At 38.0% G+C, this 14,398-nt stretch overlaps 1 protein-coding gene across 1 annotated transcript; it reads right to left on the reverse strand.

Annotated features, from left to right (window-relative positions):
• Positions 1-6,255: 6,255 nt before the first annotated feature.
• On the reverse strand, positions 6,256-9,832 carry LOC137726822 (glutamate receptor 2.7). The gene is made up of 5 exons (XM_068465779.2): positions 9,496-9,832; positions 8,134-9,383; positions 7,732-8,038; positions 7,107-7,486; positions 6,256-6,932 (listed from the first exon to the last, which is right to left on the reverse strand). The coding sequence occupies exons 1-5, from the start codon at positions 9,791-9,793 to the stop codon at positions 6,360-6,362; spliced, it is 2,808 nt and encodes a 935-aa protein (XP_068321880.2). The 5' UTR covers positions 9,794-9,832; the 3' UTR covers positions 6,256-6,359.
• Positions 9,833-14,398: the final 4,566 nt, after the last annotated feature.

The following is a 14,398-nucleotide window of genomic DNA, read 5'->3' on the forward strand; positions in this document are numbered from 1 at the left end:
TGATGATTGAATTATTACTTAATTGTTGATTAACATGCTTATTTTTTATTGATGACGCATAATTTGGCTTGTAAATTTAGTCTACAAATTTAATATTCCTAATATTACTCTTAATAAAAAAATATTTATCCACACGTCCATAGACAGACGTCTCGAGAGAATAATTAAAAATTATAATAATGTAAACCAGACTTTTGCTTCTGGGTACGAAAGGAATCGTTCCTCATTTTTCATTGAAACTTGTTTGTTTACAAAGTCAATTGTCATGGATGAAAGAATGATAAGTCAAGAACGTTTAATTTGAAAAATTTACCCATTAAAAGTAATAAGCAAAACTCCAATAACACTAACTAAAAAGTACAATAAAATCTCGCAACTCAAACAAAAATATGAATACAACCACCAGGGGGTGTTCTGTGGTTGGAGAGCATTCTAGAATTGTTTTTCACACGAAATGTCCTGATTTAATTTTTGATGCTGGCGAATCATATGATGGTGGTTAGAGGAGACTGAAATATCTTTGTGAATCTTTCCAATCCCTAGAAGAATGGACTAGCATGACGAATCCACTAGCTAGTCCTCTTTTGAAGAAACAAAAATATGAATCCTAGAGGGCATAACAATCCAATGAGATAAATTTAATCGACCCGAAAAACAGACAAAAATCTAGCAAATTTACAAAATAACGCAACTATGAACATTTTCATCACTGAGTAAAGTGAAAGTGACATGCCCCGATCCTGATATTCCCCAAATACCAGGATAGGCACGTGCTGGCCGACACTCGAGGGTGACGAAAGTCATTTATTGAGTGCAAATACTGAAAACAAGGGGTAGATAAGGCTTATAAATATAAAAGAATAATGAATATGAATTTAAGGAACGTGCTAAGAACATACAACTAACTAGAACACTAAAATAAATAATATAGAATTGAATGAATTAAAGAATGGGTCTTACGCCGATAGGACTCGAAGATGCCGATGAGGAAGTGCCTGGACGCCAGGATTGTACGCCTCGATTCTAAGTCTTGAAGGGGGCGCAAAACAAACATGAGTGGACCAAGTTGATATATATATATATAATAAAATAGTTATCAACGTACTAAACCCTAAGTTTTATGAAAACACATATATATCATGATAAACATAGGTCTTCCGAAACCTAGCATGCCGTGCAATGTCTCAAATCATAACTTGTATATATCAATAGTGAATGTCCGATAACCCCCAAGCCCTATGCCAGCTTCCCGTCTTTAAGCAGACAGTCAGAGGAGAATACATTCCTGGTCCCATGCCGGCTCCCCGTCCCTGTGCTAATAGCCAGGGGAAACACACTCCACGCCCTATGCCAACACCAAACCGTCGCCCGGAACGGACCAGAATCTATCCCTACGTCCTGTGGCGGAATAAGGACCACTAGGTAAGTACAAAACCATTGAACATACATATATTGAAAAGCAACTTCTTAGTATAAAGTCATCCATCATCTATACTACAAGGAGGTGTTCTAAACAAGTTCTAAATATCATATCGTCATCCATCAAATATTCTATAAGAACACGGGTTATATGAAAAATAGTAATAATTCAAACTAGCCTCAGTAAACATGTTATCTCATAAAACATAGTCATCAAATCATGCTTTTCATGTACGCATTTCTACTATCAAAACATGCATTTTCAGAAGGGATCCACTCACAGTACTTAGCTGCCGAAGAGCCATGCAACTAGCGAAGACAGAAACATTATAATTAATTGTCCCTAAGCATATAAATGGTACATTTAGTCAAACTTTACTCAAACGATTGAATTTGGGAAAACGGACTACAAAAACGGGCACAGGACGTCGGAATTAGCCTAGGAGAGGTCCCGGACAAAAACTTGAAAAGTCAACTTGAAGTCAAAGTCAACGTTCAATGTTGATTGGGTCAACAGTCAGACCGGGTCAAAGTCAACGGGTCATGGGTTCGGGTCGGATCTAGTCAAACGGGTTTGTACATAAGGTTTGGGGCTAATTGGTTTTAGGGTTTAAATAAATGGGTTTAGGGTTAATAGGCCGAAGGCCCTAAAGGAAACGGCCCAAAGGCCTTTAATTTAAATAATTAAAAAGGGTTTCGGGTTTAATGGGTAACGGGCCTAAAGCTCGACTTCACTACGGTCCAAGGGCCTTTAGAATTAAATAGGAATAAAAATAAAACAAAACTAAAAAGAAATGGGCTTGAGCTTAGTGATCCATTTTCAGACTGGGTTTGGATTTCAGACTTGGGCTTGGGTAATTGGGTTGGACCATGGGTTAATGGGTTTGGTTGATCCATTTTCAAACGCCCATAACTTCTTTGATACTCAACGAAATTAGATAAAAAAAAAAAGGAAAGTTTTAGTACTCAACGAGACGAAGAGATTGGTACCTTGCATGCCGGCCAACTCATCGTGGTTTGGTTGTAAGTTGCCTTGAAAGGGGCGGTGATCGCTGGAAAATTTGGAAAAGCTACTTTGAGCTATTTTTTGTGATTCAAACATATACACAACTTAAAACAAGCTTCGATCTAACCCTAAAACACAACCCAAGGGTTTCTAGAAGCTCACCAACATCGAAAAAACACGAAACACGTCGGAGAAGATGATAAACAATGACGTCGTCGCTGTTTGGGTTCCAATAAGGTTTGCTTGAGTTTTCCCGAGGTTCCTACGTCCAGTGGTGTTGGTTTGGGGTTGTTGCTTATGTGAGCGACAAACTTGAGAAAGAGGGAGAGATCACAGAGGGAGAGAGAGGTCCAGGAGTCACCCGAGAGAAAGAAAGAGAGAAGAAGAAGAGGGAGAGAAAGATGAGGTTATGGGAAGAGAAGAGAGGAGAGAGAGATATAAATCAGAAAAAGAAAGAAAAGGGGAAAGGAACCGGGGGACAAATCAGGGGTGGGCCCCCTTGGGCACATCATTTAAGACCTAAAAACCATTTTTCAAAGGAAAATATCTCCAAACTTAGTGAAAATACAAAAATATCTTTTTTGTTCTGTAAATCCTGGGACGGGTTGTTACAGAATGATCAATTGCTATGTTTTCATCCATCATCAGCATGGCCACCGTATCCTGCTGTTGGGGCGGTTGGCTATTGGGAGAAATTCTAAGGTCCGTCCATGTGGTCCGACCACACCCACACATACGGGAAGTATTCTGTATTCTCTCCCCACCACCCCAAGGGCAGGAGGACAGAAGATCCTCTCGGTTATCAGGATTGCTTCCTTTGCCTCCCTTGGCGCCGTCTTTCCCTTCTTTGCTATGATTCAAAGCATCAGTGTCATGTTCCGTGTTATTCATTAGTTGCTTATTTTCATGTTTATTGCCATAATGTTTGACTGCATTCCCAAATAAAGACTTACACAAACCGATGACGATTTAAAGCGGTCATGTCCTAAATCAATCACCCGAAGGCACGTGGGAAATTTAAAACACGCACCGACGTGTGAGCATCCCCAACAAATCCTCCGACACCATGTGGAGAAGTCAAAACATGTAACAACACGCGATAGGTTTGGACATCACCACCTGGACAATATTCTTGCATATCATGCAAATCCTTGAACTAGTAGCACCATTGTGTCTTCACCACCTTGACATTCCTGTTTCATGCAATCCAGTCTTTTACTTATATTTGTCCCAACCCATCTCACCAAACCATCATCACCCAGCACCTCTTCATCAGACAAGTCGAGGTCGACAAATTTTTTGCCTTTGCCACCACCTTTGCTACTTTCACCAATGACCATGTCCTTGAACTGGTTTTCGAGTTGAATTCGCCAGGTTTTCGAACCCTTTTGACTTCTCCAGAGCTTCGCATGTTTAATCGCCGTGATGATTTTCTTTTTGCCAAGGGTTCCTGTCACAACCAACTTCCCTTGCTCCACATCAACAATCTTACTATATAGTACACCATCAATTTCAGATACAAATTTGGTTAATTTTTCTCCACACCATTCCCATGGGCACTTGAAAGTCACTTTCAGAAAATATGTACGAATCCGCGTCAGCTTAAGGAAAGAGAGTGTGCGCGCGCACGAATGCAATTGCTCGAGGTACAAGAAACACAGTGTGACCGTATGTAACTGAAAATTTGACAAACTGACCTCAAACAATTGTCTATATAGCAAAGCCAATTAATAACTCTAATTGAAACAAGAATCCTAATTGAAACATAAAACCCAACTTAATGATCGGGAAAACTTAAAAATACGGAACTAGAAAGTCTTCGTTTGTGTTTGACGTTGGTAAGTCGGGTGTCTTTGCCCATTTTTTATATGTTTTCTTACAATTTATTAGCTGTTCGCTTTCCATAAATTTCCTCCCTTCGACCTTATTTAATTGTAATGTAATATGAATGATAGAAAGATACGTCAAAGTAACATTTAGTTTGCTCTTCAAGTAACACATGACCAGATCCAAGGGCTGACCGTACGTAGGGCTCCATGCTTCATGGCCTTGATATTATTAGGTTTGTTGTAATTAATATTTATTATGTAGTTGTTTACTTATAGGTCAATATGTAATATTTGAATAGTTTCACACTTTTTTCATGTAAACTCTAAAACCTGTAAATAGACTATCTAATGACCTATAAACAGGCTATCTAATGAGATAATAGATATTCTGATTTTTCTTCCCAATCTTCCTCAATTCTCTCTTTCTCTTTATATGTTACTTCCAACAAGGTTAATTATTATCCCACTAAATGATGTCAGCTAAATGAATTATAAAACGTCATTGTCTTTTGGTTTTGTGTCAAGTCTTTTGTTAGCTCCAAGTACTCTATGTCTTTTCTTAAAATCTTTCCGAGTCTTTCTAGGTCTTCCTCTATCCCTTTTATCCTTAGCTTCTATCTCATAATCTAATTTTCTGACTGGAGCATATATAGGTCTTCGTTTCACATTTCCAAATCAAATTAGCCGATTTTCTCTCATCTTATCTTCAATTGCGGCCACTCCTACTTTATTTCTGATATCCTCGTTCTTAATCTCGCCTTTCGTTGTGTGCCCATACATCCAAGAATCATTCTCATTTCTAGACACATTTTTTGCACGTGTTGATGTTTGACTGCTTACTAGGCCCACCTATAGTAATTAATAAATTAATAATTAAACACCTTATTATTGGTTTTAGTTAGATATAGCCTTTATGAAGAAAAAAAAGAAGTATAAAGATCATTATGAAAAAATATATGAGGGCTCAACTCGACCTGGCCCGCCCATACAAGCCTGAGAAACCGATCCCTAATGGGCCGGCCGATCCAACTCGAATTGAAAAATCAATTTAAAATGTTTTTATTTGTCATTTGTTGTTTGCCATAAATGAGGATCCCATATTTGTCACGACATCATTTAATGGTTAATTTGACAAATTTTCTAACAGATGTATGAAATTGAAATGAAACAATAGGAAATGTAGGAGATTGAAATATTTTAAAGATATTGTAATTGCACCTAAACATGAGGAGATAAAATAAAATTTACCCAATATATATTTTTTATTTTTTATATCTGGCTAATAAAAAGTCTATTAAATGAATGAAATTGTTATTAGCACTCCAAAAATCTTATTTGGCACTCCAAACTATTAGAAAGAAAAATACACTTGTAAAGAGTGTAGAATAAGATTTTTGAAGTACGAATAACAATTCCTTAAATGAAACTCTTTTTACCACTTGCACATAGACTAGCTTTTATTGTATGTGAGTGGGCTTAAGGTTAAGACCCAACTCTTCTATCTATGTTTTGAGTGGACTTAGGGATTAGGCAAACAAACCAAACGGGGCGCTTGAAAGTCTAAACTTTAGGGAAAATATATTTTTAAATCACTTTTTTTGTTTTTGTTTTTTTGTTTTTGTTTTTGTCAGGGATGCAATGAAAGATGATATAAGGCGATGATGGAGTTGTATAGCTATTTTGCTGCATATATAGGGATGAGCAATCAGAGATGTGAGATTACATACTTTTGTACTACTCGGATCAATATTTGAAAAGTTGATCGGTCAACCAATCTGTTCTATAAAGGTTGCTAGAGTATTTTGAATAATAAGCATTTCATAATGTAGATGGGGAAAATATGGATGATATTTGGACCTAGCTAGCTACTTTACTGGTTGCAGCATACCAGGAACCCTGTCCCTTTTGTTCAAATGGTACGTGTGCCCAAATGCATTTATGATTTTCTATATTTACTCAAGACATTTTATATTTTGTGATCTCTAAATACACTTTGAATGATTTTTAGAATTTGATATAGATATAAATAGATTTTAATATATTTCACACGTTTAACACAGTTTTACAACCCGCAACATCACGCCGGCATTTTAGCTAGTAATGATCTATGAGTCAAAGGAATTGAACCGGTTGTGTTGATTTTGGTTTAGGCGTGTTGGATTGGATTGGATTGTAAGGCATTCAATTTCTGGTGGATTTTTGGTCTGATGAGGATGCTCGGGAGTAGTGTAACTTGAAGTGGTGGTCCTGGTGGAGTGCTCCCACCTTGGAGAACTCCATTCTTCTGCGTAATGTGCTAAAGTTGGAGCTCTGGTTGGAATATTAATCTCTCTATTGTAAAAAAATTTGGCCATTCTGCCTGCCTTGTTCCAAAGCGTTTCTCCGCTCGCGCTCGGACTTGCACTGCCTTGTTCTGCAGCCTCTTGGTGCTGAAACCTCCTCAGCCAGATAGTAAAAGAGAGCAGAAAACATAAGGTGGAAGTTGCAGCTGATATTACATAGAGGCCTGTAAAACTGTTGAGGGTCAAGCTTTCTGGTTCGTTTGAAGTTGTATTTCGTGGACACTCCTTCTTGGGAGTCAACCATTCATTTTGTAGCTTCTTCACTTCTCCATTCTCCAGCAGCTCTAGAATCACCTTTGTGAAATCACGTGCTATTGGAGAACCTCTCTGGAATATCTGCAAGGTGAACACGGAAACAATTTTATTAGTTTCGCTATGTTGGTCAGAAATATGGTAACTTCTACTGAGATATTTTAGACCAAAAGTTTGTAACCAGTTCTATTTATGCATATTTTCGTATTTTGTAAGCGCAGAAAGAAATAGAATGTGGACAATTTAGTCATTACTCACAAAGCTCAAGCCTCCAAATCTATAGGTGGGTGCAGTGGCAGTATATCCTTCGCAGTATTCATTCATGAAGACTTCTGCATATGGGAGTTCAAGAAAGGCGGCCTCTATAGTTTTCTTTTTGAATTCATTCGGGTAGCCGTATTCGCTTTTCACTTTGATGATGTTTTTGAATCCAAGGACATTCTGCAGGTACTCAATGACAAATGAGTCCCCGTCGCAACCAACTTTGGAGTCGGTGTCGATGTATGTTGCATTCGGTTTCAGTCGCTGGACGGTGAGCATTGAAGTGAGATTAGCGGTGTAGCTTGAGGTCAGGATCAGTACAACAAAGAGCCAAACTACGACCACCACTCGCGTTAAGTTGCTGTAGATTTTCTCTTCTGTGAAATAAATACATAAGTTTACAATGAGGATAAGATTAATTCTCAAATAATTTTGGATCCGACTATTTTCATAGTTAGGCTTGTCCTGAAAATTTTAGATTGTCATTGGTTATCATACATTACGAAGAAGAAAAGAGCGGTAGGGGCGTTTAGAATGGTCGCTACAAAGCCAAATAGGGGTGTATGTACAAAATTCTAATACTCACTTTTTTGGTAGTGAAATGTACAAAATTGGTACTTACTGTGAGCAAAGAACAAAGAGGAGAAGGTGAACCAAGTTGCTGTGCCAATCTGATTCTTCAAGGGGCCACCAAATTCTGGATTTGACGGGCGCTCCAGGAACCATACGATGAACACTGTGTAGATTAAGATGGAACCAGTCACCACCCACATTTGCCATGTGAAAGGTTTCATAAACATCCATGTTGATTTTTTGGGTTCTGCCGGAACTATCATGGACAAACCAGACTCCATATATGGCTGAGTGAATTCAACCTTGTCCAGCCGGTCAGCTAGCACGGTTATGTCACCAACCACAGCATCATAAACCTGCAAGCATACAGTCGAATCAAAACCAATGAAAGAGCGAAACAGTATTCGAATTCATCTTCATGAAAAAATAGAAAAATAAATGATGGTTTGACCTTTTTATGGACTTGTTCCACAAGATCATCGTACAAGCCATCAAAAACTTCGAATTGATACGGCAGAGAATAGTTCAAACGATTTATGACCATATCAAAAATTGCAATGCAGAAACCGACATACTTCTTCTTATCTGAGTCTTGCCTGGACCGATCAACCTTCACAAATTTGCTGAAGGAAGTTTTACCCGGCACCCCAATTCTCATCGGCTTCTCAACAGTAGGCATTGCCCAGCCTTTCGGGGCACTAGTTAGGTTCCCGGGCCAGATTACTCCACCAACATCACTGAATCTGTATTTCCCTGCTTCATCCGATGAGAACCCAACTTCCGGTTTCCAATAGTTCAATTCTTGGAATCTATTCTCATCCAAAATATTTTCAATCCTGAAAACTGGAGAGTACAGTACCTCACCGCCGTTTAACCGCATGTTCGCACTCAAACCTGTATAACTGCTCAATACGGTTTTCAACACCTCAAGGCTAGTTTTGTTATCAGTCATTCTTCCTATGGCCTGTGAAATGATTCCAATAGCATCATATGCTCGAAGAGCGTAAATTCCTGGCTGGGCGCTATTTCCTTCTGAATACTTCGTTTGGAATTTCTTCCGGAAATTTGTATAAGAACTAGTATTATTGGCATAGTAGGTCTTGATTCCCAGAGTGCCCTTCATGTCAGAGGTGTGTTGAGGGTCAAGCAAACTTGCAATACTCTCGGTGATGATCCAAGCTGACTCTTTTCCAACAAGTCCCATCTTTCCAGCCAATCGAAATAGATTAGTCACCGTAGGCAACGATGACTGGAGAATGATAAACACCCGAGATTGCATGGTGGGAAACCTCAACATCTCTTCTAGCTCAACCCAGTTTGGATTAGACAGCGAAGAAATCTGCGGAAGAACCAAACGGTGCTCAATCTTTGAACCGACATCTTGAAGGGCCTCGGTCAAAAGAGCTAGCATCCCAACATCGCCGCCATAGCCATCATCTTCGTATACCACAACCACCCTTTTCCAATGGTAAGCTGAAACTATATCCGCAATGCATTTCATCTGAACAGAACCATATGTTGCCATTCGTATCAAAGATGGCCATCGGCGTTGCATTAGTGGTGGGGTTATAGAGGGTGCTGCAAATGAAATCACCGGAATTTGAGCCTTGTTTCCGACAAGATCAGCTACTTGAGCTGCTTCCTGCCATGTCTCCATGCCAACTATTACTTCTACATTCTTTTCCTTGATCAACTCTTCAGCTGCAACAGAAATTAAAACGAAAAATCAAAAATCTTCATCAACGCTTATACATGTCCAAACTAATTAACTATTATAAATTCCGTCATGTCATGTGTTAACTGCTTTACTCACCAGCAGAAGCAGCAAGAAAGGGGTCTCTGCCGGAGTCGCGAAAATGAAGGATAAGCTTATGAGTCTTTGAATGGTTGTTGAAGCTCTCAGCTGCGATCTCCATGGCGGTTTTCTGCTCTTTTCCAATACGAGAGTTAACGTTAATGACTGCGCCAACATTGGTGGCATTGGTGCTACTGCCAGCTTCAACTCCATAGGAGAGAATGGTGAGAAAGTAGATGATGAGCCTGGGAAACAGAAACCATAGCCTTTGGATTCGATTCGCGCTGGTGAGACCGACAGACATTTCGGTTTGCATTTTGAAGCAACAAATAATGACAGAACATGCTCCATGTAACTTGTTTATATGATGACATTTTACGTATGTCCTACGGCATATATAAGGTTGTGTGTTAGAAAAAACGCGTTAGTAAATTTTCCAGGAAAATTTGTCCTTGACTTCGTCTGGCACAGTGAGAACTTGGCATACCAATACATGTGACTTGGTCTTCTATGAACAGAAATTTAATTTCTAACTTTACCCTTCAAGTTTAGGAATTAGGGTTTAAGTTTAGAGGTAATCGCCAAGGCTCCAAGCAACATGCATGCGTCTCTTTTTATTTTTTTAGCTAATTACAATAGGTGTTATTTGGGTTGGGTTAAACCGAACCTGCTCAGAGTTCAACTTGACTTTCAATTCGATTGGTAAGGTTAGAATTAGGAAAAAATCTGAATTCCGAATGAACTTGTTTGCATTGCACACACAAATACACTCGTGAGGATTGAGTTCGTTTCTCACTTACTGTCCAAGCTCCATTAGGAGAATTTTTTAATTGTGAGGAGAACACGAGTGGTACATTACGTGTTTTGACGTAAATGGTGAAAAATTGTATTTTTTAAGTTATTAACATTTTAACACACATATCCCACTATTTGTATACTGACACGTGGTGTACCACTTCATGTGCCCGTCACACTGGAAAAATTTCTTCTCCACTATCTGCTTACGCATCAAAAGTGAGGAGATCTCTTCTAAAAAGCAAGTAGACCGACTCTCAAACCAATTATTTTCTCACGATTTTGATTTAGAATACCAGAGTGACTTGAATTGTTAAACTTTAGATACTGAATGTGGTTATGTAAAAATTGTAAGTGTTGGTACTTTTTTTTTGAAGTAGCTCCAAACTTCATGGTTACTTTTTTTTTTCTTTCTTTCTGAATTGTCATTGATATGACTTTCCATACGGAATTATCAGTGCCGACATATCTCTGCCTCATTAATTTTCCGAATGCAAACATTAGACTTGGATCTCAACCTCACTTGTAGTCTCGTGTAGCCAACATTGCGGACCATTCTCTAAACCTTTGAAAGGACTGCATTAGCGTAGATGAATATCTCAAATTCTGGTCACAATTTAGTATATCTGAGATTGAAACTTAAGATCGAAACGATTAACCAATTCAAAATTAGAATTCCAAATTGCTAGAATTGAATAGTAAAAAAAAACCACTTTAAAACAATCAACAATGCGATTAATCAAAAGAAGGGTTTTTATTACAAATGGTTTCTGATATTTATCATCACCATCAATATGGTCTTTGAAATTAAAAATCAATCAATGTAGTCCTTGAAAATAGGTGTCGCTAATCAAAATGGTTTCTGATATTTATCATCACCATCAATATGGTCTTTGAAATTGAAAATCAATCAATGTAGTCCTTGAAAATAGGTGTCGCTAATCAATGTGGTTATTCCGTCACAATTATGTTCAAAAAGTGCTGATGTGGCACATAAATGGGCACTACAAGATTTACGAGTTTTTATCACAAATGGTCCCTGAAATTGACTCACACCATCAAGATGGTCCTTAAAATGGAAAATCGATGAATGTAGTTTTTGAAAATAAGTGTCACAAATCAATATGATCATTCCGTCACAGTTTTGTTAATTTTTTTGTTATGTGCTAATGTAGGTTTAATAAATAATTAATTAAAAATTTGTCTAAATACCTTTTTGCACAATAGAATTTTTTTCTTATAGTAGGACTAATTCCGAAGAGAGATCCCCTTCATAAATTCTTAAGGGCACAAGGCTTAACCAAGGCCTAAGAGGGGGTTTGGAAACAATTTTCAACCACAATAAATGCACCTTGGTTATAACCTCATTATCTCAATGTAGACCTCTCCTAACATGCCAAACCCTGATATTCTCCCAAACAGCAACAAAAGTCAACATTGAATGTTGACCAGTCAAAGTCAACGGGTTCGGAACCCTTCATGGGCTAATTTCGATGTCCTGGATCCGTTTTTTATGTACGTTTTTCCAAATTCAATCGTTTGAATAGAGTTTTATTAATTGGACATTTTATGTGCTTATGTGCGATTATTAGCGGCAATTCCGTTCTTCCTAGTTGTTTCGCACGGCTCTTCGACGATGAAGTATCTGTCAGTGGACCCCTTCTAAAATGCATGTTTTACATGTTCTTAGCATATGCATTCATTAAATGGCTTTCGTCACCCTCGGGTATCGGCCAACATGTGGCCATCCCAATGTCCCTCGGACATCGGGATCAAGGCGTGTCATTTCCGTTCTTTGAGTCACCAGACCAGCAGAGAAGTGCCGAACAAGCTCTCCAAGATTAAGGTTGTGAAGATGTTGATCGCCTAAATGTTAATGGTGATGTCCCATAAGTCGTTGCCAATCAGCCAAGCTGTCACCAAAGGTGATCTCGATCCAGGTTCAATTTGATGAAGGATGTCAAAGTGTGTAAAGATGGCTATATTGAGATTTTTTTTTTTTTTAAAGAATAAACAGCAAAGGAGGTAGAGGAATGTGGACTAAGATCAGAGGTGATTGCAGGACTGGGTTTTTGGGTTCATAACTTTTTATTAACTATTAAATTGTTAAACCTATTTGTAATTTTTTAAATTTAATTAGACTTGTGTGATCTATTTTTGTGTCACATCAGCACATAACAGAATATTTGACATAATTGTGACAGAATGACTACATTGATTTGGGACACTTACTTGCGGGACTACATTGATTGATTTTTAGTTTCAATGACCATTTTGATGTCGCGGGTAAATTTCAAGGACCATTTGTGAGAAAAAATGACTTATGAGACCCATTTATGTGCCACATCAGCACTTAACGAAATTTTTAATAGAATTGTGACGGAATGACCACATTGATTTGCGACACCTATTTTTAGGGAATACATTGATTGATTTTCAATTTCAGGGACCATCTTGATAGTGATGGTCAATTTCAGGGATCATTTGTGATAAAAACCCTAAAAAGAATGTTTTCTCCACACCTCTGTGAAAAGACATCTTGAGAGAATAATTAAAAATTATGATGAAGCAAACCATAATTTTACTTACAAGTATAGAGAGATTTTTCAATGTAATTCGAATACGACGTCGTGTATTATTATATAATAACAGATGACATATTATCCTGTATTTCAGATACACTAAAAAATCTCTTGTATGAAAACGTATCATTCCTCAGTTTTCATTGAAACTTGTTTGTTGACTTACAAAGTCAATTGTCATGGTGAAAGAAAGAGAAGTCAAAGAAAGTTTAATTTGAAAAATTTACCCATTAAAAAGTAGCATAATAAGCAAAAGTCAAATAACACTGTAACTGAAAAGTAAAATAAAATCTTATAACTCAAACAAAAATATGAATCCTAGAGGACACAACAATCCGAGGAAATAAATTGAATCGCCCAAAAAAATAGAGAAAAAATGTTGCAATTTTACAAATTAACGCAACTATGAACATTTTCACCACTGAATAAAGTGGAAGGATCAATTGCTATATTTTCATCCATCATAGTCGCCGCCATCGTATCCTGCTGTTGCGGCAGTTGATTATCGGGAGAAATTTTAAGGTCCGGCTGATATGCCGTCCACATGGTCCGAACACACCCACACACACAGGAGGTTTCGTGTATTCTCTCCCCACCACCCCAAGGGGAGGAGGACAGAAGATCCTGTAAGTTATCAGGATTGCTTCCTTTGACTTCTTTGGCGCCGTCGTTCCCTTCTTTGCTATGATTCGAAGCATCAATTAATGTCAAGTTCCGTGTTCTTCATTAGTTGCTTATTTTCATGTTTATTCCCATAATGTTTGACTGCATTCTTAAATAAAGACTTACATAAACCGATGACGATTTTAAAGGGGCCATGTTTACAATCAATCACCCAACGTTATGTGGAAAATTTAAAATTTGTAGTAATGCATGAGAGGTGTCCCAACCAAATCCTCTAAAATCATGTGGGAAAGTCAAAACACATAACAACACATAATAGGTTTGGAACACTATCACCTTGACATTCTTGATTCTTGCTTCTTGCAAATCCTTGAACTATTAGCACTATTGTATTCGTCACCACCTTGACATTCCCGTTTCATGCAGTTCAGTCTTTTACTTATATTTCTGCCAACCCATCTCCCCAAACCATCATCATCCAGCACCTCTTCATCAGACAAATCGAGGTCGACAATTTTTTTTCCTTTGCCACCACCTTTGCTATTTTCACCAGTAACCATGTCCTTGAACTGGTTTTCGAGTTGAATTCGCCAGTTTTTCGAACCCTTTTGACTTCCCCAAAGCTTCACACCCACTAAAAATTCTGAATGTTTAATCGCCGTGATGAGTTGCTTTTTACCAAGGGTTCCTGTCACAACCAACTTCCCTTGCTCCACATCAACAATCTTACTATATAGTACACCATCAATTTCAGATACAAATTCGATTAATTTATCTCCACACCATTCGCATGGACACTTGAAAGTCACTTCCAGAAATATGTATGAATCCGCATGAGCTCTTAAGGAAAGAGAGTGTTGTGCGCGCACGATTGCAATTGCTTGAGGTACAAGAAACACAATGTGTACGTAACTGAAATT

The sequence above is a fragment of the Pyrus communis genome, chromosome 5, assembly GCF_041283825.1.
Source record: "Pyrus communis isolate YQ-2024b chromosome 5, ASM4128382v1, whole genome shotgun sequence".
Lineage (NCBI taxonomy): Eukaryota > Viridiplantae > Streptophyta > Magnoliopsida > Rosales > Rosaceae > Pyrus > Pyrus communis.